A 26,983-nucleotide genomic window follows, 5' to 3' on the forward strand; every position below is an offset into this window, starting at 1 on the left:
TATTTACCCTAATAACATGTAATTTAAAGAAAATAAAATTGATAGTTGATGATTATCGTTCACATCATTCGAAAATTGATTTGCATAGGAAAAATAAAAATTTGTAATGTCATTACTCAAAATATGATTGATAAAAAATAAAAAATAAAATGTCACAATAATAGAATCTCTTCATGTCTTGTTGAACAAATATAAATTAAAGGTAAGATTTCTAATACAATAGTTATAGAAGAAAAAACATGAAACATATATAAAAGGCTTAATTTTTTCTTACCTAGAATATAGGTCAATTTCAAAAAAACTACATCATTCATTTTTTCTCCCAAAATCTGAAAAAATAATGAAAGACAAAGAGAAAGATGATTCATGTAAGAACTTTCTAATAAAAACATGATATTAATTCAAATGTTCATTCAATTTCACAAAAATTATTTAAAGAAACAATTAGACCTAAAATCAAAATATAAATATAAAAAACACTAAAAATAAAAATTTAAACAAATTTATTTTTTTATCAATGATGAATATAGATCCACATTATACCTTACTAATCTAAAAGAATTAAACTTTGATTATTAACGATGACCGATAGCACGTTCTAAGTATCATTTCATACATAAAAATGAAGAATAAAAGAAATGATATTATATCAAAACATATAATAACTTAACAATAAAATGAAGAAAAGAAAAAATAATGGGAGTGATACTTGCAAAGAAAAAAAATAATGATAAAAGACAAAGAGTAAGATGATATACCTTATCAAATATGGTCTTCAATCTCCACTTTTAAAGCCTCATAAAATGTATTGGATAAATGATTCATATAAAAACTTTCTAATAAAAATATGATATTGATTCAAATATAAATTTAATCTCACAAAAATCATTCAAAGAAACTGTTAGACCTAAAATCAAAATATAAATAACACTGAGTATAAAAATTTAAACAGATGAATTTTTATCCATTATGAATATAGATTCACCTTATATCTTGTCGATGTAAAAGAACTAAATTCTCAATTTTGACGATGATCAATAACATATTTTATTATCATTTCTCATACATAAAAATAAAAATAAAGGATAAAAGAAATGATATTATACAAAAAGAAGAAGAATCAATTTTAAAAATAATTTCATTATTAAAAGTTTTAAATAATAGTAAATTTTTATAAAGAACCGAATGGAAAAATTTTAATATATATTATTTTAAAGTATATAATATTATAAATATTTTTAGTTATTTTGTAAAATATATACTCCATTGTACCTTTTTTTTTAAAAAAAATAAAATTAAGCATAGTCAAATATTATTTAATTTACTATTAATGTAAAAATTAGTATTTAAAATAGTATCAAAATTATATAATTAGGGTTAATACAATTAAATGACTTTGGATGAACTTAATTGAAAATTATATTTCACAAATAAGTTAACTTAGAGTTTAAATTTATTTATTTTACATAAATTCAATCTTGAAACTCATTCATGTGTATACAAGAGTTTCCTATTAATCTTGTTTAATATGATTTAATAATATTTTAATTCATGTAACCATTAAATCTTATTATTATTTATTGTGTAACTTCAATGTGATATTAAAATAATTTAAAATATAATTCAGACTTAAAATTAAACAAAGAGAAAAGCACATGACTTAAGTGAGAAACTTACTTTTATAATAACTAAAAACGGGAATTGATTACAATAACAAATATTCTTATACAATATCAGACTATATCGTAAAATCTCAACACAATGGTATCATAATCTCAACAACAATAAATGTTTTGTCAATGTCAAAATGGATTATGCAGGTTTTGTTTCTCCATTGTCATGGAAAAATATATCCACTGTTCCTATGTTTTCTAATTAAAAGTGTATATTAGTTTATTAATATTAATATATCATTGCATTTTTGTTTGTTTATCATCCAGTCACACTTTAGTACCCATATCTCTGCTAACTGTTTGCCAAATATTCAAAATGCGTTCACCAAAGAAAAATGTGGACACTGGACATGGTGTTAATGACCTTGACAAACTTAGAATGTTGGTAATGCTAATTTAAATTTTGTGAGAACTGATTCAGTTATGATTTTATTTTTTGGGGAGAAGTGTCAAAGTGACTTTTTCACCATATTAAGTTGCGCTCAATCACCGTTTTCTTATTTGATATTGAAGTAAGTCATTCATATTTTTAAACTTGATATTGATGAAGTTGACAAGTGGTAAATATGATTATGGAAAGAAATCTCCGTCTGCAATCTTATTATATTTTATTGCACTCAAATGTATTATTTTTAATTTTTTTAAATAATTTTAAGATGTTTAAATGAAAAATCATCTTAAAATATCTACTTTCTAATAAGATCTTCTCAACAAACTGTCTCAGCCAATTTATTTTAAATTATAAAAAACATTCGAAAAAATCATCTTAAAATTCTTAATTTTTTTAATTTTAAAAAAGCATTATAAAATGATTTTCACTAGAAATCGACTTAAGATGTTATTATTGTAAGATGGTTAGTTGTCTTAAAATCATTTTAGAATCATAACTCTTCTAAGATAATTTTTCAAGAATTATCTAAAAAGTTTTAACTGTGTATCTGTGGATGTGTCAAAGAACCATGGTCAAAAACTCATTTTCCAAGTAGTAATGAAAACAAGTTAATTCTATTTCCTCTTCAATTTTAACTTATGTTTATATGATAAACATTTCCAACAAATGTTTAATTAAGTTCTTTATTCTATCGTATTCTTTATCTAATAACGGTACTCCTGTCTTACATCTCAACCAAAAAGCATATATAATGTAATATTCGGTTTTGAATTTTATTGTTGGTAATCAAAGTAATCAGTTTACATTAGAATAATTTCACAAAACAAGATATTGAGTTTTTGTTGCTATCATTTTATATTTATTTATATATATAAAAACAATTTTTTTAAAATATTTAGTATTATGTTAAACATGATTATATTATTAATGAAAAATTTAATTAATTATATTTTTAATTGAGTTAATTTTATCTTAAAAATTAAGTATATTAAAATTTATTATAATTTTTTGTTCATTCTAATAATAATGGTGATGCAATATCTTTTGATAAATAAATATACATAAATAAAATTATCCATTTTAAATATTTTTAGTAGTGAAACAAATATATAAATATTAAAATTTAAAAATAATATTAAATATTATATTTTTAACGAACACATGTTCTCTTTAAGCTTATTAAGTATGTTGAATTTTACTATAATTTATTTTTTCTTCAAGTAATAATATTAATGCAAACAAATTTAAAACATAGAAGTTAAAGAATAATAAAAATATAAAAAAAATTTATATATATATGGTTATTGATTATTTTTTTTAAAAAATTATATATATTTATATAAAGTATAATATTTATTTAAATTTGAGTGTACATTTATGATAAAAAATTTAAATATTTTTTAAATTTGTTGAAATAATATGAATTCTATTAAATAGATATGGTTATTGATTATTTTTAAAACTATAATTTTACTTATTTTTTATATATTAATTTTTTGTATGATATTTTTCAAGTTTTGAAGCTTGAATTAATTAATCTTATTATGACGTAATATAAATTGAATAATTTTGATTAAATAATAATAATAATAGTAATAATTATTATTATTATTATTATTAATTATTTTCCTTTAGTTTTAGTTTTACTTTCATTGCTTACTAAAATTTCAAAAGTTATTTATAAAAATAATTATATGTTTCAAACTTTGAATATCATTCTTCAAATATTTATTAACTTGTAATAATAATTATATTAGTACATACGTTAGCTATTTTAAATTAATGATATTTAATTGTTGTTTATTATCTTTTATGTTCTAAATGTATAAGGATATTAAGTTATAGTTTTTTATGATTGACTTTTATAAATAATTGATGTATTATTATTATTATTATTATTATTATTATTATTATTATTATTATTATTTATCAATTTAATTATTTAAATTATTTATTGTAAGTTTTAGTATATATTTTAAAATTAAAAAAATTATTATTAAATTGATTGCATTAATGATAATTATTAAATTATTTATACTAATAACATGTAATTTAAAGAAAATAAAATTGATAGTTGATAATTATTGTCCATATCATTCGACAATTGATATATGTAAGAAAAATAAAAATTTGTAATGTCATTACTCAAAATATGATTGATAAAAAAATAAAAAATAAAATGTCACAATAATAGAATCTCTTCATGTCTTGCTGAACAAATATAAATTAAAAGTAAGATTTCTAATACAATAGTTATAGAAGAAAAAACATGAAACATATATAAAAGGCTTAATTTTTTTCTTACCTAGAATATAGGTCAATTTCAAAAAACTACCTCATTTATTTTTTCTCCCCAAATATCTAAAAAAAAATTATGTTTCATTTTAATACCCATCGTCAAACGACATACGTTAAGTGATAATGTAACCAACGGAGTTATCATGTTATCACCTTATTCCTTTTCTCCAACCACACCACCACCACCACCAACTACTCCGTAGCACCACCCTGTCGTCCAACCCCTTCTTCCTCTCATGGGTAACCACCACAACATGATGAGGCATGTGCTTATGTGATTAGTGATTAGACAGCATGATGTGATAATTTGTCTGTCATGTCACCACTTAAGTTTGATGGAGGAAGAAGATTCATTATTATTAAAAGCTTTAAATAATAGTAAATTTTTGTTCCTAACCAAGTACAAAAAAATTAATATATATATTATTTTAAAGCATATAATATTATAAATATTTTTAACTATTTTTGTAAAATATATACTTCATTGTACCTTATTTAAAAAAAAAATTAAGCATAGTCAAATATTATTTAATTTACTATTCATGTAAAAATTATTATTTAAAATAGTATCAAAATTATATAATTAGGGTTAATATAATTAAATGACTTTGGATGAACTTAGATGAAAATTATATTTCACAAATAAGTTAACTTAGAGTTCAAATTTATTTATTTATTTATTTTACATAAAATTTAATCTTAAAACTCATCCATATATATATAAAAGTTTTTTATTAATCTTGTTTAATATGACTTAATAGTATTTTAATTCATGTAATCATTAAATCTTATTATTATTTATTGTGTAACTTCAATATGATATTAAAATAATCTAAAATATAATTATTCTTTTTATCATGAACATAAAGGTTTTTTAAAAAACATAATTTAAAATTAAGAAATATATATGATTAACTTTATCATACGATAAATTTTATAACATAAAAGTGAAGCCAATAATATTTCTTATTTAATTAATACATTTATAGTTTTTTTTTAAAAAAATAGTTTATAAAAAAATTTAATATAAAAATTCTTATATTTATTTGAACTATCGGTCTTCTTTCATTCATTTACATTTATCTAATTAATTCTAATTCAAATAATTAACATTGAATATAACTATTAATAATTTTATTTTTAAATTTATATATATATATATATATAAATCTAGCTTTTATACTTTTTTCTTATTTTCATATTATATTATATTATTTCATAACTTTAAAGTCATGAATTTAATTTTTATTTTTTCAGAAATATATTTTAAAATAACTAATTACATAAATAAATAAATTTGTTCATAAATAGTAACATTAAATTAATATAAATTTTACATTTATTTTATTTAATAATTTTTCCTTTATGTCAATTCAATATGTGAAATTAAATATTACAAAATAATTTAAATTAATATTAATGTGAAAATTTATTGATTTTATTAAGATATATCAATGGCACAAAATTAGTATAGTGACATAAAATGTAGAATGTTCTTTTTCCTCTAAATCAAACTAATTTTGCTGATGTGACAACATGATATTGAGAAACTCTCCTCCCTTCAAATCACTAATCTTATTGACATGATATTAAAAACTTGCTTTTATATATTATAAATAGATTATTTGTATTAGTAAGGAGCTACTTTAGCTATATATGCACAAAAAGATAGCAACTGAGCTAGAGGCATTTTGATTCAAACTTGCAGGCTGCATGATTTGAAAAAGAAAAACAAATTCAAAAGGAAAAATGAATATATTCACAGGAGCCAACCAGACACACTATTTTAAGATGCATCTTCATCAAACCAGCTTTCATGATCCTTTTTTATCTTTTAAATATCAACAGCTTGTTTAGGCCGCTTTCAGCAATGCAAGGGAGGAGACAGGATTGAAAATGGTAATAAAAGCACCAAAAGGATTTTTTAAAAATTACAGGCAAAGCTTGATCAAGTCCAAAGTATAAACAATTAAACAATTAAACAATTAAAACATAAGCCTACTAATGTGTTACATAAGTAGTTATAAAAAGGGTACAGTGATACAAGACCAAAATGTCATCCTTTTGACTCTAAGGCTAAAAGTATCTTCTTTCTTGGTCCCTGAAATCAACAAAGCAAAATCAAAATCGAATTGGTAAATGCAGAAGGTACTAATAATTACTGTATCAAAACAAGAGCAGGATTGACTGAAGATAACTAATTAGGGATTATGAGAGTGAGGAATCCGCACTCCTTGCTGATACGTACCATTGGTATACCCATGGCCTTGAGATCCTCATCAGTCATATGATTGAGAGCAGTCATATCAACCTGAGCAAATAGCTTTCAGTCATAAATATTAAAACTCTTTAGGGTGCAATTAAAATTCAGTTATAGTATTGAATTTTGGTCTAACTCTAAGGGGTTAAATAGAGGTATGACATACTTCTTCAGCCTGAAAACTTAAGAGATACTTTTCGAGACCCAATGACTGCAAAAAATCATCCAGTGAAGCGTCAGCCTGTCAAACAAGAACCAGAATTTATACTGAATTAGTTTTCCTCAAAAAAAGAAAAAGTATTGCATAGCAAGGAAATTTGGAAGACAAAAACAACAGTACATTTCACAGAACTTATTTTGCATATATGAAAGTGGGACAGTTTCATCTATTTAAAGAGAAGATGTATAATCAAAATAGAGATTAAAAAAAAAAAGACTAGGAAAAGTTTAAAGGATTAAATACATTGAAAGAGACTTATATCCAGGATTATTACAATCCTGGTTTCCTCCATTGTTTTTATCTCATTCTCATTAATCAACCAGCTTGTTTGGATCACATACAAAATGCGGCGTCAAATTTCACTCAGTATCAAATACTCCGTATCATAATAGCAAATATTGAGCCAACTGACTTCTAGGAATCTGATCCCACAAGACTAGTGGAACATGTTCTAAGAGCAGTTTTATGGTAACTATAAATGGTGAGGACAAACTCCCACTTGGGTAACAGAGGACTCCCTTTGTCTAACTACATACCTAGGAGAAAGATGGATGGACAGTTTTTCCATATACCACCTTAGAAGATTATCAAGCGAGAGGTCATTTACGTGAGAACAACATCTATATGAATCATGATAGTAAACCTGTATATAAATACTAGCTGCAGATATATATAACCATCACTGGGTCACTACCTGCAGCAAACAGTTTAACAGTTGGCCTTTGAGATGGTAAAGTGCACATTTGCATCATTTGCACTTCATAACCAAAGCACTCTTGCATAAGGCATGTTAGATGTAAAACCATTCCTAGGCATACCTAACAAGTTAAGCTTCCAGGGTAGTTAGTCTTCGACAATTTCCAAAACTTAAGTCTTCATTCTATTTATTTATAGTCTATTTATTGAGTATTCATCTTATTTAGGACATATAGGTCAATCAATCATGATTCATAATTAAATGATGGATTACTGCTTAGGCCATTGTAGTCGAGTAATGTTCATCCTACTTCACACTAATAAACAGTAGTAAAATCTACAACAGCCAAAACAGCAACCCAATATTTAATTATATTTAACAACCTTTGTTCTGCATTTCATCCTTATGCTTAAGATTTGAATTTCTAACGCTTCTTCACAAATTCATCCTATTAAGAATTTAAGTTAACTACGTATAACCCCCCCAAAAAAAATTGTGCGCTTATCAGTTTGCAATATTACAAAAATTTTCAACCTTACATAAATTCTATGATACAATCATTTCCTTCCCATTTATCTTTACAGCTTGCTTTTGTTTTTTATGATAAGCATAAAGCAACAGAATTTTGCAAATGATCAGTATAAAATAATAGTAGGCTTAAATATGTTTTTGGTCCATTTAAGTTAGCGCTTTTTCATGTTCGGTCCCAGTATGTTCATTTTTTCTAATTTAGTCCTTGTAAGTTTACACGTTTTCAATTCTGGTCCCTATAAGATATTTTGTTCATTTTTAGTCCCTATAAGTTTGTGTTTTTCCAATTCCGATCCTTGTAAGATATTTTGCTCATTTTTAGTCCCTATAAGTTTGTATTTTTCCAATTCTGATCCCTGTAAGCACGAACTTATGGGAACTATAAATGAAAAAATTATAATTTTACAGGGACCAAAATTGGAAAGCACCAACTTACATGGACTAAAATTAAAAAAATACAGGGACCAAAAATTAAAAAGAACTAACTTCCAGTGACCAAAAACATATTTAAGCCATAAGAGTATTACTAACATCAAACATGTAAGAGTAAGACTAAATTCTAGTCCCTACTAACTAACTTCAAGTATGATGCAACTTTTCTGTTTGAAAAAGGTAAATTCAGCATACAAGACTCAGGCAGAGAATCCCATATCCATTTTTGCTACTGTTACGCTAGACAAAGCAAGAAAGTGGCTAACATAATATCAGTCTGGTGAAATTACATGAACAGCTCTTATGACCACAAATACAGTTCTTGGTCCTCACCCTCTCAAAACACCTCAAAGATTCAAGTCAATGCAATGCTGAATGTGGAGGAAAACATGGCAACAGAACATGACAAACACTACAATCGACATCCCTGCTAAACAATTCTAGAAAATCATGATCAGTCAATAATAAAAAATATGTCAACTATAATACCTTCCGGGACAACTTTTTAGGAGTTGGGTTAGCTGATCTGTTGATATGTACTGCAGGAGTCTCAACATGAATACTTTTACTGCTAGGTTTAGCGGCCACTTTAGGCTTTGGCGGGTCATAGTTTTTAGGTTGTTGAGTCATTGTCCCTGATAGCCTTTCACGGAGATCCCGCTCACCATGAACAGAACTTTTTCCAGTTTGACCTCCAGGATGAAGACCTTTCCTTTGAAGCTTCAGACGAAGATCTTGAGCAGTGACCTTGCGATCTTCACAAGTCATTAACACACAGTCAAAACCCATAAAATGAACTATCGGCATCCAACAAGAGCAGCAACTTATACTTGCATATGAGAATAACTTAATCAATCCATACTAGAGAGCTGGGGTTCATCATCCTCATAGAGATCATGTTTCCACTTGTCATCTTCCCTCTGCCTGAAAAAATAATGATTTGGAATACATCACCATGCTCTTAGTTTACATAAGCATTTAATTTTACATGAACTTGCAACATAGGAGGTTCACAATGGTAAGCAATCAAGTAGAGCATAGTAAATACAATTAAAACAGAAATAACCCATCCAATGAATGAGCATTGCTACAACAAGGTTTTTCTCCTGATCAAGATTGCCAGGTTGGGGGGCTAAGCAGGGTTCAACATGATTGTAGCATCCCAAAGATTCTACATACTGAAACGTAATCCAAGAACAATCCATGAAGAAACATATTTGCTAATCGAGCAAGATCACTCCACCCTTTTCACCTCATGAAATCAAACAATGTAATGAGTAAGGTCGCAATTTTGACAGACACTCATTGCAGTGTACCAGTAAAGAAAACCCAAAAATTACAACCTCCCCCCCAACCCTGGCTCCCTCCAGCATACTATAAACAATTTAATTTACAGTTTCATGGTACAAACTATCTACACACACCATCACCAAAACTCCCCGTACAAAGTATACAATCACATGGCACAACAAGTAACCGCTAAATGGACAATTCCAATCAAATATCCTCACTGGTTAAATAGTCAAAGGCTCCAAGCCACTCAGACAATGTGAATCCAATAATCCTCTGATTGAACTACTGAAATCAATCCTCAATATCAGCCACTACATCATCATAAATTCCCACCCGAGCCAGGTATTTACCCACAATTTCACCTATCAAGGCATCCTCCCAGGTCCAGGCCAAGGCAATTCCACAATTGCTCAATTGTACACTAGAATATCACAGACAAACAAATCCACCAAACACCATCATTAACCTAACTCATGAACCCTTATCACCACAATTGCCAACTACCACTAGGCAGGGCTATTCAAAAAGATAAACAGAAACCTCACAACAATCACAGCAAGATCAAGAGACCACTAGCACAAAAGCTACCACACACCATCTGAAAAATCAAGAATGAAACTCAACACACCACCAAATCCACCAATATTAAGCACACCAACAATCCACAATTCATATTTTTTTTCCAGTGAAAATAATTCACATGCAGTAACATAATAATACAAAAACCTCTTTCTGGTGATTTTGTGTTGGCAAGTAGAATCAGTGAGAAAATTCCCATCAAGATGTTCCTTCACTGTTCTCCAAGTTCCACCCTCCAATCGATCAGCATACATTCTTTGTGTGAATTCGAAATGAAAACCTAAACACAAACACTTATTTGGTTGCAGAGGAGAGGAGATTGGAGGTGCAGGAACCCAAATTGTAAAAACAGTTGCAGAGAATCAAAACCCTAACTCAGTTCGATCGAATTGAGTATCAAGTTTGATGGGAAGAGAATCAGTGGATGCGGTTTCTGGGAGATCGTAAATACCACCCCAAAAAGAAAACAAATAAATGGAGAGAAATAGAGAGAAGAAATTTGGCATCGGGAATTGGGAAGTGTGAAAATATATCAGGTCTCCATGCTGCCACAGTCAGAAGAAAAGAGAGTGAGTGGTGTTGTTCGTCACAGGAACCAATCAGGTCGTGTTTGATTTGGATGCGTTTATACCGAATGTTGAATTTAGGTGATGTTGGGGAATAAACAATTATTCATTCTCAATTAACTTATTTTTCTGAAGATGAAATTATTAAGAATAGAATTTTTTTAAGAAATTATAAAGACTTGAATCCACTTTTGGTCCCCGTAGTTTAGCGATCATGCAATTTTGGTCTCCCAAAATTTTGCATTGCACATTTGGTTCCCATGTCTTTAAAATTAGGAATTTGGTCTACCATTAAATCTACCATCCAATTTTTAACAAAAATGGCTAACGTGACTCTGACATGGTGATGCGGAAGACAACGTAGCAGATGACACATGTGCCGGCGGCGTGTGGCACTAGCTCTCCAATATTGCACAACGGTGATGCTTTGGAGTTTAGACAATGGTGATTCTTTAGGTTTTTTTGGGACCAAAATTACACAAATGTAGTACTTTAAAGCTAAAATGGCACATTTAACTTTGCCTAAATTTTTTATTTTTGCTTATTTTGATTTTATTTTCTTTATCTTATTAAATTTTTTAAATTGTCAAATTTAAACGGATCCCCCCAAAACTATCCTAGGAAGATCAACAGACCACTAGCATAAAAGGCTAAATGCTAGCCCACACCACACCATCTGAAAATCAAGAATGTGACTAAACACAACACCAAATCCACCAATATTAAGCACACCCACAACAAAAAATTCATAATTTTTTTTCACAGTGAAAACAATTGACATGCAATAATAATAACACTAACAACGATAATAATACAAGAACCTCTTTCCGGTGATTCTGTGTTGGCGAGTAGAACCAGTGCTAAAATTCCCATCAAGGCGTTCCTTCACTGATCTCCGAGTTCCACCATCCACCCGATCAGCATACATCCTTTGCGTTAGTCCCAAATGAAACCAAAACCCAAATCAAAACCTAAACACGAACACTTATTCGATTGCAGAGGAGAGAGGATTGAAGGTGCGGGAACCTAAATTGTGCGAAAGGTTGAAGAGAATCAAAACCCTAACTCCGTTTGATCGAATTGAGTATCGAATCTGATGGGAAGAGAATCAGTAGGTAGGGTTTCTGGAAGATTGCAAATTCTACCCGAAAAGGAAAACGAAAAGAAATGAAGAGAAATAGAGAGAGGAAATTTAGCGTTGTGAGAGAGTTGGGAAATGTGAGAGTTTATCAGGTCTGCATGTGGTCGCAGTTATAAGAAAAGAGTGAGTGGCGGTGTTGTCACAGGAACCAACTAGGTCGCGTTAGGAAATGCTGCGGAATAAACGATTATTCATCCTCAATTAACTTAATTTTCTGAAAATGAAATTATTAAGAATAGAATTTTTTTTAAAAAAACCTTCAAAGTCATTAAGGTCCCTTTGATACAATAAGCATGCTGTAATCTATTATTTAGTTCATAGTTTCACAATTATATATTTTTGTTTGTGTCGTCACCATCATTGTAAATCTACTTTTAGTTCATAGTTTCACAATTATATATTTTTTGGTTTTTTTTTAAAATAAAATATTGTATATTTAATTCTTATGTTTTTTAAATTGAGCACTTTTTTTCATCAATACTAAATTAAGCAATATGATCTATGTTAAGTTATTGGACAAATTGCCCTAAAAGGGTTACTTTTTTAAACTTATTCCTAAAATGAGACTATTTTTAAACATATTTCAGCATGGGTCTGTTTTCTACGTAAAATGCATGTAGGGAAGAAGGAAACCGTCAGCCCCATTGGCGAGTTTGGGCTGGCATCGACACGTGGCACGGAGTGCAGTGGTCTCGCCACTCGTATTGGCAATTTGACCATGCAGGGGAGTAGCTAGTTTGACTGGCAATTTCCACAGCTAGGGCATCGACTTTTTTAGCTTTTGGCAGCGCTTTTTTAGGGTTCAGAGGCAGCTTTTTCAGCCCGGGTTTAGAGACAACTTTTTCAAACGGGATATAGCCAGTGTGACTAGCAAGATGACAAAGATATAGCCAGTGCTACTGGCGAGATCACTGATATAGCTAGTGGTGCTGGCGAGATCAATATGCTTTAAAATTACTTCAGTTTTTAAAATTGTTTGCTCTCCGTTTTTGAAAATTGCTCAACCTTTCCTTCTTCAAATTTAAAGTTTCTCAGCCTTAAAGGTTTGAAGTTTGCAATCAAATGTGTGTGGATGAAATTTACTTTTTGAAGTAATTTTTTTAGGCTGGAATAAAGTTTGAATGTGAAGTTTTTATTATAATTTGTTTTAATTAAATTAGTTTTGTATTTGATGTTTTTTTAGTGTTAAAAATTTGTGAGGGTTGAAGTAAAAGTCTCTTAAAGAAAAAAAAATTGTGTCATCATATTTTTTTGAAGAAAATATTTAGAGTCGGGAAATTATTTTGAATATGAAGTTTTCTAGTAATTTTTTAATTACATTAGGTTGGTGTTGATGTTCTGATAGTGTGTTAAAAATTTATGAGCGTTGTACTTTCAAGTGTGTTTAAAATCAAAAAATTTTGTGGCATCATATTTATTTGAAGTAAGTATTTTGAGTGTTGAAATTTTTTTTAATATGAAGCTGTAGTATTTTTTTAATTAGATTAGGTTGGTGTTCATGGTTTGTTCGTGTGTGTTAAAAATTTATGAGCCTTCAACTTCAACCGTGTTTAAAATCAAAATTTTATTTGGCATCATATTTATTTGAAGTAAGTATTTTGAGTGCGGAAAAAAATTTCAATATGAAGTGTGTAGTATTTTTTTAATTAGATTAGCTTGATGTTGATGTTTTGTTCGTGTGCCTTTATAATAATAACTTGGTTGATGTTTTGTAATGTAATTAAAATGTCTACTTTGAAAGCGTTCCTTTATTCTGCCTTTTTAAATTTTTACTTTTTACTTTTAAGTTTCTAGCATCATATTTAATTAATGACCTTTATTTATTTTTAAATTATTATTGTTAAGATTAATTACTACCTTTTGCTTCATTCATGGTTTATTTTGCCTTTAAAATTACTACCTTGAAATCGTTCAACTTTTTTAAGTCTCTGTCATTATATTTAGTTGAAGTTAATACTTTTTTTTTTAGAATAAAGTTTTAATGTGAAGTTCCAGTAAAAAGGCTTTTTGTGATTATATTTTTTTTATTTTGAATTTATTATTATTATGATTAATTATTTTAAAATATTGTTTTTGTAGGTACATCATGAATTCGATTATAATAGTGTTGTATTTCAATGGAAGGATATATGAAGAGAATGATGGTGTAATATTTGAAGGTAGTAAAAAAACGATTCAGATTAAACATGGAATTAGTTTCAATGCTTTGAAAAAAAATTAGAGATAAAGTAAAGTTAGGAAATAATAAAATTATTTCTGCTATCACTTGTAGATTTTTAGTGTCTGGAAAATATGTTGTCTTGCAAATTTGTGATAACAAAGATGTTGAAACCATGCTCGAAAGTTTTCAACAACAAGATCAAATGTCAGTTATGGAATTGTACATAAAAAAGGATGTGGCTGGTGGTTCTATGTTTCATTCTACAAATTCTCTTACATCATGTGGAAATAATTTATCTAATAATAAGGCGCAACCGCCAAGAAATGTGAGCAATTTACATGGTGATGAAGATGATGATGATGATGATTATTATTATCTTGTGTCTAACTCATACGTTGAAGAGTCTTTAGACGAAGATGATAGTGTTGATAGTATATCTGATATAGACGATGAAGTCACCGACATGATTCAACTAGTAAGAATTGTTCACCCAGCAGAAGGTATAATTTATTAAATAAAAAAATAGGTGAATACATTTATCATTTGATGACAATTGTATTTAATGCTAAATAAGTATGATTTGAAATTTTTTTGAACTATTAGGTGTAGAAGGAATTCAAAATCCATTTTGGAATGATGCTTTGCATTATAATAATATCAACTGGAGTCATCCTGATGAGGAGGACATTTGCAGTTTGGAGATGCCATCTAGTTTTAATGTTGGATAAGAATTATATGTTGGCATGGATTTTGACAGTAAAGATGTGGTCAAAAATACACTCAAACAATATGTTATGAAGGTGCATCAAAGTTTCAAAGTTGTTGAAAGCCAATCGAACAAGTATGTCAGTTGTTGCTTGAATAAAAGTGTAGAGTGTTCTTGCCCTTTCTATATGAGGGTAATTTTATCTAAAAAAACTGATTCATGGAAAGTCACACAATGGGGTGGACCACACACATGTCTCAATATGACCATGACACAAGATCACGAGAAGCTTGATTCAGATTTAATTGTCACTTGTGTAGTAGGTACGTATTTTATGTTCATATTATGCTACTTTTGCGGTAATTGTCATTTAAATTTTTTATTTTATTGACAGGCATGATCAGAGAAGATCCATCAATAAAAGTTTCTTTGATTCAAGAGAGGATTAACAGTGAATTTGCCTACAAGGTGTCGTACAAAAAAGCTTGGTTGGCGAAACAAAACGTCATTGCAATTGAATATGACGATTAGGAAGAGTCATATGCGAAACTTTCATCGTGGCTAACACACATGCAAAATCATTCTCCTGGATCATATTTTCAAATACTACATGACGATTTTATTATTGGGAATACGGTTTGTCGCGAACACTGTCAGTTTCATAAAGTGTTTTGGACTTTTGGTTAATGTAAAGAGGCTTTCAAGTATTGTAAGCCAATCATACAAGTTGACGACACACATTTGTACGGAAAATACTGTGGGACCCTCTTAATGGCCACATCACAAGATAGAAATGGTGGTGTCCTTCCTCTAGCATTCGTCGTGGTCGAAGGTGAGACGTTAACAACGTGGTCATAGTTTTTGGCACACTTGCGTGAACACGTCACAGATAAAAATGGTGTTTGTCTCATATCTGATCGTCACACGAGTATAAAGTCTGTTGTGGCTAACGAAGCACTTGGTTGACAACCTCCCTACGGTTATCATGTTTACTACGTCCGACACATAACAAGCAATTTCAATTGCAAATTCAATAATGCCAAACTAAAAGAAATGTTGAAGAAATTGGGTAAGATTTCATTTATCATGGTCACGTTAATTTAAGTTTCATATATACTTAAAATTGTTGTTGCTAACTAATTTCATGTAGGCTACACTCCTTGCAAGCATATTTTTTTATCAAAATTTAGAAAAATTCCGTCAACTTAGTCCAGCCATAGCAACATGGATTGATCGCATTTCAAAGGAAAAATTGACCATGGCTTATGATAGAGAAGGACGTCGATATGGCCACATGACAACCAACCTCTCAAAATGTATAAATAAGGTTTTGAAGGATTGTCGCAACATACCGATAACAGCGTTGGTCAAATCAACATATAGTAGGTGTCGAAAGTACTTTGTTGATCGTGGCTACCAAGCCCAAAGACAGTTAAATGAAGGACAAGTATATTGTTCTAAGCTTGTTAAAGAACTTAGAAAAAATCAAGAACAAGCTTGTTCGCACATTGTTCGCGTGTATGATATCCACTCGACAAGGTTTGAAGTAGAGGAGACCTTCAATCCTATAACGCAATGTGGCGGACAAAAGTGAGCAGTTAACTTGAATGACCATTATTGTCAATGCAGAAAATATTTTGCGCTTCACTATCCATGTTCACACATTATTGCAATTTATGGTTACGTGAGCATGAACTACTACCAATATATAGATGTTGTTTACACAAATGAGCACATCTTAAAAGCTTACTCCGCACAATGGTGACCTCTTGGGAATGAAGCGACAATTCCTCCTTCTGATGACGCATGGGCACTTATCCCTGATCCAACTACAATTCGTGCGAAAAGTCGGCCAAAATCAACAAGGATAAGGAATGACATGGATTGGCTCGAACCATCTGAGCACCGACAAAAATGTAGTAGATGTGGAGTAAAAGGGCACAATAGGCGTCGATGTCCAATGCAATCTAACTGTGGGAGTTGTTCATTTAATTGATTTATGTATGTTAGACGAGTGACTTGTATTGGTTTAAGTTCTCTTGAATGTATTTAGTCTGTGGTCTTCAATGAAATTGTTAGTTAGTAACATTACTTATTTTGGTTTGTGTAGTTTAGTTTTTTTTTAACATTAGTTATTTTGGAATGTAGCAGTCTCTTAATGGCTTGCGACATATTGGCTTGTTTGATTTTTTTACGTCTGCATAAGATGGACCTTAAAACTGGTTTGCAACAACCTATAGCTTTGATTGATGAGGCAGGGTGTTGTTTTTCCCCTGAAATCTATGCTGCTTCTGATGAAGAACCTTATAATTTGAGCAAACAGGTAGGTGGAAAAAGTTCAGACTGATGCATTTAATGAAATAAAATCACATTTAGAAGTTGAAATAAATGGAGTAGATCAATCCAGGTTGAGTGAGTGGGGAGTCCAATGGACTATCTGGATCAAAGTGCACATATGACATTGGTGTTCATCGTTAGTTAGTAACATTAGTTATTTTCGTTTGTCTACTTTAGTTTTCTTTTTAACTTTATTTATTATTATAGTTTGATGCGCGACATAAACTGTATTCATTAGTAAGCCTTAATAAACTGCATACGATATATTAAGTGTCAAATTCAAATGAGAAACATACAACAACAAATTTAAACAGAGACATGAAAATCATTCATTATGATGTCCGTGATGACGTGAGGATGTGCCACATGGTCGATCCCATCTTCGCCCTTGACGATCAGGATTTCTTCTGCCTCGATGTCTCTCCACTTCTACTTGGTCAACCTCAGCAGAAACTTGGTGATGCAAATCAACACCTAATAAGTCACCCATATCAGGTATTGCTCTGGGTACATTCCATTGCGTGCCTAATGGGGCGTTAGGTGTTGCAATTGGGGCATCGTGTTGCTATGAAGGGGTCATAGTCGACCATGAAAAATGAGGATGTGTTTCCAAAAACCACCAAACGAATGTTCGCTTGGAGAAGTATCAGTGTGATGACCTTTGAAAGGATACTGATACATCTGTGAATGATACTGAGAAAATGTTGGTGGCGTGTAATACATTCTACGATCATGCTCCACCATTTGTTGGGAATATTCTTTCGCTTCAACAGCCTCCCTTCGTCTGCCTATGCCCTGAGTTTCAACACTTGACTGAAGAATGTGAAACTCTTGTGTTGGAAATTGACGCTCTGATGCTGGACCATGTGACACAGGCTCAGTGATTCTCTCTTGCTCTTCGGATAAAATCATTATCTTCTCTACATAAGGCACGAGATCATCAACTGTCCATGTGTTCCTCCCTTGTGGTGACACCATATACTGTAATGTCTCCGCAACTTCAACCTACAATTATTAGGGTGAGGAAATTAATGCCGATGCTTTAAAAAATAATTTGGACTTAAATATTCAAAAACAAATAAATACCAATGTAGTTGTGTTTGCATTGTTTGGGTCAACAAACATCTTCGTTTTTCGCCTATACCAGACCATGTAGTCGGAGTTAAAACTCAATAGGCCCTTTTGTCGAGGATAAACGTCGACCCTAAACTCAGCTCGATTGTTCCATTGACTGATCATTGGGGCGAACAATTGTCCCCAATTTTCATCTTGTTTGCCTTTCAGCGTTATGTCATGGATATTCAGGGGTTGCGAAGGACACCCGGGAATAGGTTGTTGCATTCCAAATTGTCGCAAAACTCTATCGGGTTGGTGCCACTCAACAACATGGAAACAAATGAGTGGCACCACCGCGTACCACGCAACACTTCCAACCAAACAAATTGGAGGCAACGTTGACATAATAGTTGTTGTGTAAGGCTCTCACAGAAACTGCATACAACAACACAGTTGTTAATTTTCACTGAAACATGACATATTATTTATTATTTAACCAATACATTACGATCTTCTTACCTCATGTCGTTTCATGATATCCAATTTGCGACGAAAAACTATCAGATCATCATTGCCAATATGTTGATTTCCACGCCCGAGCCACCTACAAAAAAAATATGAAATCATCATTGCCGACACGTTACATTATTAATTATTTTCAAATGAAATTTAATTTTTTTAAACGACTAACCTGTGTCCGAGTGATTTATTTTCTATTACGGGAGGAGTCCTCTTTGGAGCCAAAGTCGTGCATCGTTTCCATGTCCACATTTGTATTAAGATGCACATACCTCCGATTGATTTAGTTTTGTAATCGGTGGCGCTGCACATATCTCTATATAAATAAGCAAGCATGACAGGTCCCCATGCATACGTGCTACACTGTCCCAAGTCACGTAAAAATTGCAGGTACCTTAGGAAAACTTTGCTACTGCCTTTACCAATAAATAGGACACCTCCTATGAATCTAAGGATCCATGCACGGGTAAACCTTTCTAGTTGTTGTACGTTACCGTCATGGTTATTTAATTGTGGAAAATGATGAGCCAACCAACTTAATTTAACCACACTGCCTTGAAATTCACCTTCCTGTGGTCTGACTCCTAACAATTTTTCACATAAATCAACCCAAACAAGATTTGTTGGACCAATTAATGGTGCCCATCAACACGGAGACCTAATAAAACAGAGACATCTTGAAGAGTAGTCGTACACTCTCCGCATCTCATGTGAAACGTATGTGTTTTGGGCCTCCATCTTTCAATCAAGGCAGTAATTAACGCCGCATTTATGTTTAGGTATCCCATCTTCATTATCTAGTAAAAAACCAGATTGTCGAAGTAGAAGAATAATTTCCTCTGGTATTTCTTCTTAACCTTAATACGTGGGGACAACTCGTCTGATGTGTAACTTTTTGTCTTTTTCCCCATTCCAAACATGTTCTAAAACATGCTTAACTTGCATCCATAAAACATCACCATCAATTGGACCAGACTTAATTTGTATATTTGATGAACATGACGAGGAAGATGTCATTGATACTGCAAAATAAAATATAATACAATAAATTGACAATTAAATTTATACATTAAAAAAATTAAGTACACTTACAAAAAATTAATTAAATATACATACCAAATGATTAAAATTTGAATAAATAACAGAATACATATATTTGAATAACAAAATATATGATACAAATAATAAAATTTAAATATACTCTCCAAATAAATTAAAATACATGCAAAACTTAAAATACTCTACAAATAACAAAATTTAAATTTAAAATACATAGATAAATTTAAATAAATGACCAAATTTTTTTTCAATTAAGAAAATTTAAATTAAATAACACATATTATACAAATAAATTAAAATAAATCGAAATATTACTATGGAAACAAAAATTTAAACAATATATATATATATATATATATATAATTAATAGCGTATCATATATTTTCAATAAAAAATGAAAATAAGTAAACTAAATAATATTAACATTCTAACTAAACCTAACATACCATATATATAACACAAATAATACTATACAAACTTAACCTAAAAAATCTAAACCAAATAATAATAACATACCAACTAAAATTAACGTAACATATATATAACACAAATAATAACATACAAATTTAAAAAATCTCAACAAAATCATATTAACAAATCAACTAAAACTAATGTACCATATAGCACAAATAATAAAATACCAACTAAAATTATAATATATACATATAACACAAATAATATTAATATTTGAAGGTACTACTTAAAATTTAAAAATACCACCTAAGCTAAACAAACGTAGCATATACATATAAAAAAAAATAATGCCATACTAATTTACAAAATCTAAACAAAATAATATTATCAAATCAACTAAAACTAACCTAGCATATGTATATAACACAACTAATAGCATACAACTTAAAAACCTAACCTAAATAATATTAATATATCAACTAAAATTAACTTAACATATATATATATATATATATATATATATATATATATATATATATATATATATATAACACAAAAAATATTTAAAGTTACCAGTTAAGAGACACTTACCAAGAAGAGAAAGCACGTAGTAGGAAGAGGAAGGAAACAATGTACTGCAACTTGAGGGTAGAAAACCTAACCTAAATAATATTAATATATCAACTAAAATTAACTTAACATATATATATATATAACACAAAAAATATTTAAAGTTACCAATTAAGAAACACTTACCAAGAAGAGAAAGCACGTAGTAGGAAGAGTAGGAAGCAATGTACTACAAAGAGGGACCAACAACAAGGGAGGGAGGAACGAAGAGGGAGCAGCTGGAGTGATGCAGCTTTTATAATGGAACAATTTTTTTTAAAAGCAACTCGCCAGTTGGAATGGCGAGTCTTCTCTGCAACGCACCAGTCGCAATGGCGACTTCCTGCACCTGCAGCTCTGCAACCCTGCAAACCTCCCCCCTAGCCTGTGCTTGGAACTTGCCAGTCAAACTGACTACTCCCCCTTGCATGGCCAAATCGCCAATGGGGCTAGTGACACCAGTGGAACTCACCAGTGGCAGTGGCGTATTCGCCACGTGTCACAACCATAGCAAACTCGTCAATGGGGTTGACAGTTTGCATGTGTTTACATGCATTTTATGTAGGAAAACAGACCCATCATGGAATTAGTTTCAAAACTGTCCTATTTGGGAAATAACTTTGTAAAAGTGTCCCCTTTAGGGTAATTTGCCTAAGTTATTGCACAATTTTTAACAAAAATGATTAACATGACACTCACATGGTAATGCGGTGGATGACTTGAGTCACGTGACAAATAACGCATGCACTGGTATATGACAGTGTCATATCAAAATTATACCCTTATACTATAGAAATAGAAATTAAAATCAAACAATTATATAAGGAGTAAAATTACATACTTAATTTTATCTTAGTTTTTATATTTGTTTATTTTTTATTTTATTCATGTTTTTAAATTTTTAAATTAAAATTTAAAATAATTTTCATAAATAAATAATGAAAAATATAAACACAAAGAAGAAAAACAAAACAAAAACAAATGAAAAATATTAAAAAATTATTCAAAAATATATAAAAAAACATAAATAGATTATCCATGAACCACTAAATAAAAAAATCCTCATACATGTATTGTATTTGTGCCTTTGTATTTTTTATATTTTCTTCTTTTAGCTTTTTTTTAATATTTTTTCTTTTTTCTTTTTGTTTGCTCCCTTTTTCTGCATTTTTCGTTATTTATATTTTAAAACTATTTTAAAATTTGAAGTTTTTAATTTTATAATTATAAAAATGAATAAAAAATTAATAAAATAAAACAAAATAGAAAAACCAAGACAAAGGGAAGTGTGCAATTTTAATCATAAAATATCACGATTATGCAATTCTGATCCTAAAACATCATGATTGTGCATTTTTTATCCCCTATGTCTCATAAGCACATGTGTCATTTGTCATGTCATCTAATCAACGTTACCTCTTTATTAACATGTCATTTCAACATTTTTTATATTAAAAAATACCTTATTTTAATAATAAAATAACATTTCTCAATTTAAAAACCATTGAAATCAAATATGCAATAAAAATTTTGGAAGACTAAAATAACATAATCACAAAACTATAGAAACTAAAAATAAAATTTAAGCCAAATATAAAATGTATTCAATTACTATAATTATTTATTTATAGTTTTTCACCATTTAAGGTTTGTTTTTTTATAAAAATAAAAAAAAATATTTTATTTATTGATAAATTAATATTTTCTTAAATTTTTTATCATTGAAATCTTTATTCTCTTCTATCAAATATAAATAATATATACTTTTTCATATATCACTTTTTTCCACTTTCTCCATTCTTTTTGGTAGAGAGAGGAAAATAAAAACCAAAAGGACTAGCCAAGACTAGCTAGATCACGTAGGAAAGTATCTAAAACAAAAGAGGGGGAATAGCATATTGATTCCTTGGTTTGCATGCAAGCTCCCAAATTCACAAACCTAACTGCCACTAAATTAGAGTTGTCATGAATAAGAGAAAGGGTCACCTCTCAAGGACATTGAATAATAAGCCCCTTGATTTCATAAACAATAATACCCCCGGTGTAAGTGCATGGTAACTTTCCAATTCATAGTGTTATTGACCATATCAAACACTTCCTTCCAATCTTCCTAACAAATGATGTACTTATAGCCCAACGACCAAGCATGAAGAAATGCCATCTTTCAATTCCAAAAATTTTGCAAGCAGAAGATTTCCATAGCCATAAAAATTAGAAAATCCAAAGAGCCACGTATAACACCTCCCCAACTCATAGCATTATGAGATAACTAAGATCCATCCATATTCACCCATAGTTTTAAAACTGGTACCAACTTGGCCTGTCTGACCAATTCAATTGTAACATGGTGTTTTATTAATTGATTGTTCTAGCAATTTAATTAAATTTAAGTTAAGTGGTTGAATTAATTAATTAATTGATGAGTTAGTAATGTTGAGTATGTGTTTTATGTGTATTAGTGAGTTTTTAGAGTGTTTGGGCCTAGAACGATTAGCTTTTGAATTATGATAGAGGGGTAAGTGTGCTTAGTAGAAGCTAAGGTGTACATAGAGAGAAATAGAAGAGTAAAAAATCTCTCAAAACCTTCATTTTTTAGAAACTTTTCTCAAAAGAAACCTTTCATTCCATTCACTTCTTCTTCTCCAAGAACCCACTATTGGAGAAACCTTTAGCTTTGTTGCTATGCAAAAAGGGAGCTTTTTTCTCCTCTCTTTAGTGTTTGTTGGTTGTCCCTAGGTGAGTTAATCTCCCCCTCTTTCTCTCTTTAAGTTCATTTTTATTTTTCTCCGTGGACACTCTTCAAAACTTCATAAAAGTGTTTATTTTCAAGGTTTTAATGTGTTTTTTGTTGGTTTTAGGGTTTGAGGAGGTGTGGATGATGTAGAACTATTGTAGGAGTGAGAGAAAGGTTTCATCTTGGACCCAAAGTCTCCTTTATTCCTTTTATTCATCTCAAGGCTAACTCATTGAGTTTGATAGGTAATGGAAGCTTAAACCATCTTTAATCCTATGTTTTATGCGTGTTGAATTGTTGTTTTTGGTTCCTTAAATGTGTTTTAATTCAAAGTTCATGTTTGGAAATGAAAATAGGAATCAAGAAATTTTCAATAACTCATGCACTCCTATAATCAACTAATTGAGTTACACTTTTCTGATTACGTTTGCGTGTAAGTTTAACGTCTTTTGTAATTTTATTTATAGAAAATGTTACAAGCTATTATTGACAGATTAGATTAGACCAAATATATTTAACTCTTTAAGAAAAGAGAATATTTTTAGTGTAATCTGAACACGTGTTAAATTAGAATAAAGAAGAAATAGAAGCCAATGTGATATATATAAGCAAACTTAACTTCATTCTATAAAATAGAACCAAACTTATTTTAAAATAGAAGCAAACAAGTAAATAAATAAAATAGACTTACCTTCATTCTCTTCACATTGTCCTGTGCTGGCTCAGCCAAGTGGCAATCATCACTATGAAGCGCCAAAGCATGACCAATGAAGTCTATAGTGTTATCATCAAGACTGTATTTTCTGTCACAGATCAATAAAAAAAGAATGACAATCACACTATGCATTAAAGTGTGAGTAGCATTTAATTTTACAAAGTAAGAAGCAAGACTCCATTCAAAACTTGTATCTATTTGATTTGTTTGATAAAACCTTTCATTTATCTTTGATGGCAATATGAGAGTTTTTTTAATTTTGGTTTGGTCTTGTTCTCTTGGTCTCTGTCAGTATGTGATGGTTTAGAGTCTTGATGGGCTAGAGCCTAGGGTATGACACTACAAGTCACAGCTATAGACATTGTTGGCAAGAACAAGTATGGAATGTTGTTCAAGAGATCAAAATAAATATCATGTTGTGCTTGGAATAGTAAAATTTGAAAAGAACAAAAAAAATTACCATAAAAGAAAGCAAATTTCCAATTTCTTCCATTTCATTTGAAAAATAGAAAATAAAGAATATATTAAGGGACATAAACGTCTTTAGAAAATATTAACTTCTTTACTTTTTTTTTATAAAATTAAATAACTTAAAGAAAAAAATATTTTGACTCGTCAAAGCGCTCTCTTACTTTCTTAAATCAGCCAAAGTGTGAAAAAATTGAACATGCAAGAAGTACACCATTATTAATTAGTACATTTACACATACCATATCCATCCCCCGCCAGACTGAAGAAACCGTGAATCAATTTTAATACTAAGCATTAAATTAAGTGAGCTTTCAAATGCTTGCAACCCTCTTTTCAGCATTACCGTCAGTGTCCCTATTTATTTCTTTTTGTATTTTACTCATTTACTCTTACTTATCATTTTCTTATTTTCAAAGTTCAAATTAATTCATCTACTAAAAAAACACGTAGAGAGAAAAAATAAATAAACCTTGATTAAAATCTAATTTTTCAATGCTCAAGAACCATAATTATCAATCAATTTCTAATCCAAGATAAAAGAGAAAGCTAATTTATAGATATATCAATCTAAGAAGCTAATTAAAAAGGAATAGTATTATGATGAATCTAAGAAATAGAGATTGAGCAGACATTGAGGTCTCTCTTTCATTCCAAGAAGCTAATTAAAAAGGAATAGTATTATGATCACAATTCAGAATGGACTATTCCATTTGCCAACAAAACATGAACAAAATAAGATTACTCCACAACAACTTAAATAGCTAAAATTTTAAAAATGTATTAAAGAGATTAGGACCACAATCTGCATGTGGGATGTGTTCCCCACAAACAACTCCTACTCTATCCCCAACTACTCTCAAGTCTCTAAAAAATAATTCAAACTATTTGCAAAGTTGCAATTATTACCATGAATGTGTACAAAATACCACCACTCGTATTCTTAGACTATGGATGCAGGAGTTACCACAGCCCAATTATTCCATCAACTTGAAAGTAAAAAATAAAGAAAAATATTGATAAAGTAACTGAACTTTTTCCACATACCGGCCAGATTTAACTCGATCCCTATCCTGCAGCTCTGCTTCAAGAAAGCGATAACCACGCATGAACTTTTCACTCTGATAAGAATCCCACATTCCTAAAAGAGGCAACAACAAAATTACTTATACACTGTTACTCTCATATTATGTACTATTAGCACTGAAGTGAAATATGGATAAATACCGGTGCGGAAAAGAAATGGTGACAATCCCATCTTTTTCATATGTATCATCATCACGGAAATGAAGGCCAACTAAAAGACTGTAATCCATAATTCCCTCAGCCTCCAAGAACTCACAATCCCACTCAATTTGTCTGCACATAATAACAAGAGAAGATTAAAATAAACAAATATGCTTGCATTTCATTGCTAAGTAGCAGCCATGAAAGTGTTAAAAGTTAAATAAGACACACTAAACAACATACTTGATGAAATCCTGGAACCAATTATTTTGTAGACGAAACACAAAGTTGAGATCCAGGTCCTTGAGGGTGGTAGTTTCATCAATCTCCTTGGTCTTATATGTTGTCTGGCCATGTGAAGATCCCTTCAAGTCAAATCGTCTACGGATTTGATATTCAGAGCAGAAAAGATTGCCCATCACAATAAAGTGCGTCTGGATTTCAATAACAACAAATTATCAGGTACTGAGGAACATAGGACAATTGCTTAAAACAGCAGATAACATATGTTTGAAGATATACCTTTTGGCCTCCAATTGGATTGACAGAGTGTACTCCATAAAATTTTGTCACAACAGAATTCTCATATTTCGAAACATGTTGGTAATAGCTTCTGTTGTTTTTTGTTAATAACAGCAGGCAGAAATAGCATAAAAATCTTATCTACTATAGTTTGTTAGACAGTTTCAACAGTCACATCTTAACACTCCTCCTTGACTTTGAAACTGCAAACTCCAAGCTTTTGTCTCAAGTATTCAAATTTGGCTTTTGGAAGTGCCTTGGTCAGAATGTCAGCACCTTGATTCTCTGTACAGTAACTTCACTTCTCCTTCCCTTTGAACTTCTCTTAGAAGAAAAAGCTTTATCTTGAAATGCTTAGTTTTGCCATGAAACACC

The 26,983-nt window shown here is 30.2% G+C and overlaps 1 protein-coding gene across 3 annotated transcripts; it reads right to left on the reverse strand.

The window, feature by feature from the left end:
* Window positions 1-6,245: 6,245 nt before the first annotated feature.
* Window positions 6,246-12,249, reverse strand: LOC114396781 (ankyrin repeat and SAM domain-containing protein 6-like). 3 transcript variants are annotated; one of them, XM_028358940.1, is made up of 7 exons: window positions 11,967-12,249; window positions 11,762-11,869; window positions 9,365-9,426; window positions 8,992-9,257; window positions 6,789-6,863; window positions 6,611-6,685; window positions 6,246-6,463 (listed from the first exon to the last, which is right to left on the reverse strand). In XM_028358940.1, the coding sequence occupies exons 2-7, from the start codon at window positions 11,866-11,868 to the stop codon at window positions 6,419-6,421; spliced, it is 630 nt and encodes a 209-aa protein (XP_028214741.1). In that variant the 5' UTR covers window position 11,869; window positions 11,967-12,249; the 3' UTR covers window positions 6,246-6,418. The 3 variants fall into 3 exon arrangements, with proteins under 3 accessions (XP_028214741.1, XP_028214740.1, XP_028214742.1); XM_028358939.1 differs by having other exon boundaries at window positions 11,762-12,248; XM_028358941.1 differs by having other exon boundaries at window positions 6,611-6,673; window positions 11,762-12,246.
* Between the last annotated feature and the right edge of the window lie 14,734 nt (window positions 12,250-26,983).

The sequence above is a fragment of the Glycine soja genome, chromosome 18 (genome assembly GCF_004193775.1).
Source record: "Glycine soja cultivar W05 chromosome 18, ASM419377v2, whole genome shotgun sequence".
Taxonomy (NCBI): Eukaryota; Viridiplantae; Streptophyta; class Magnoliopsida; order Fabales; family Fabaceae; genus Glycine; species Glycine soja.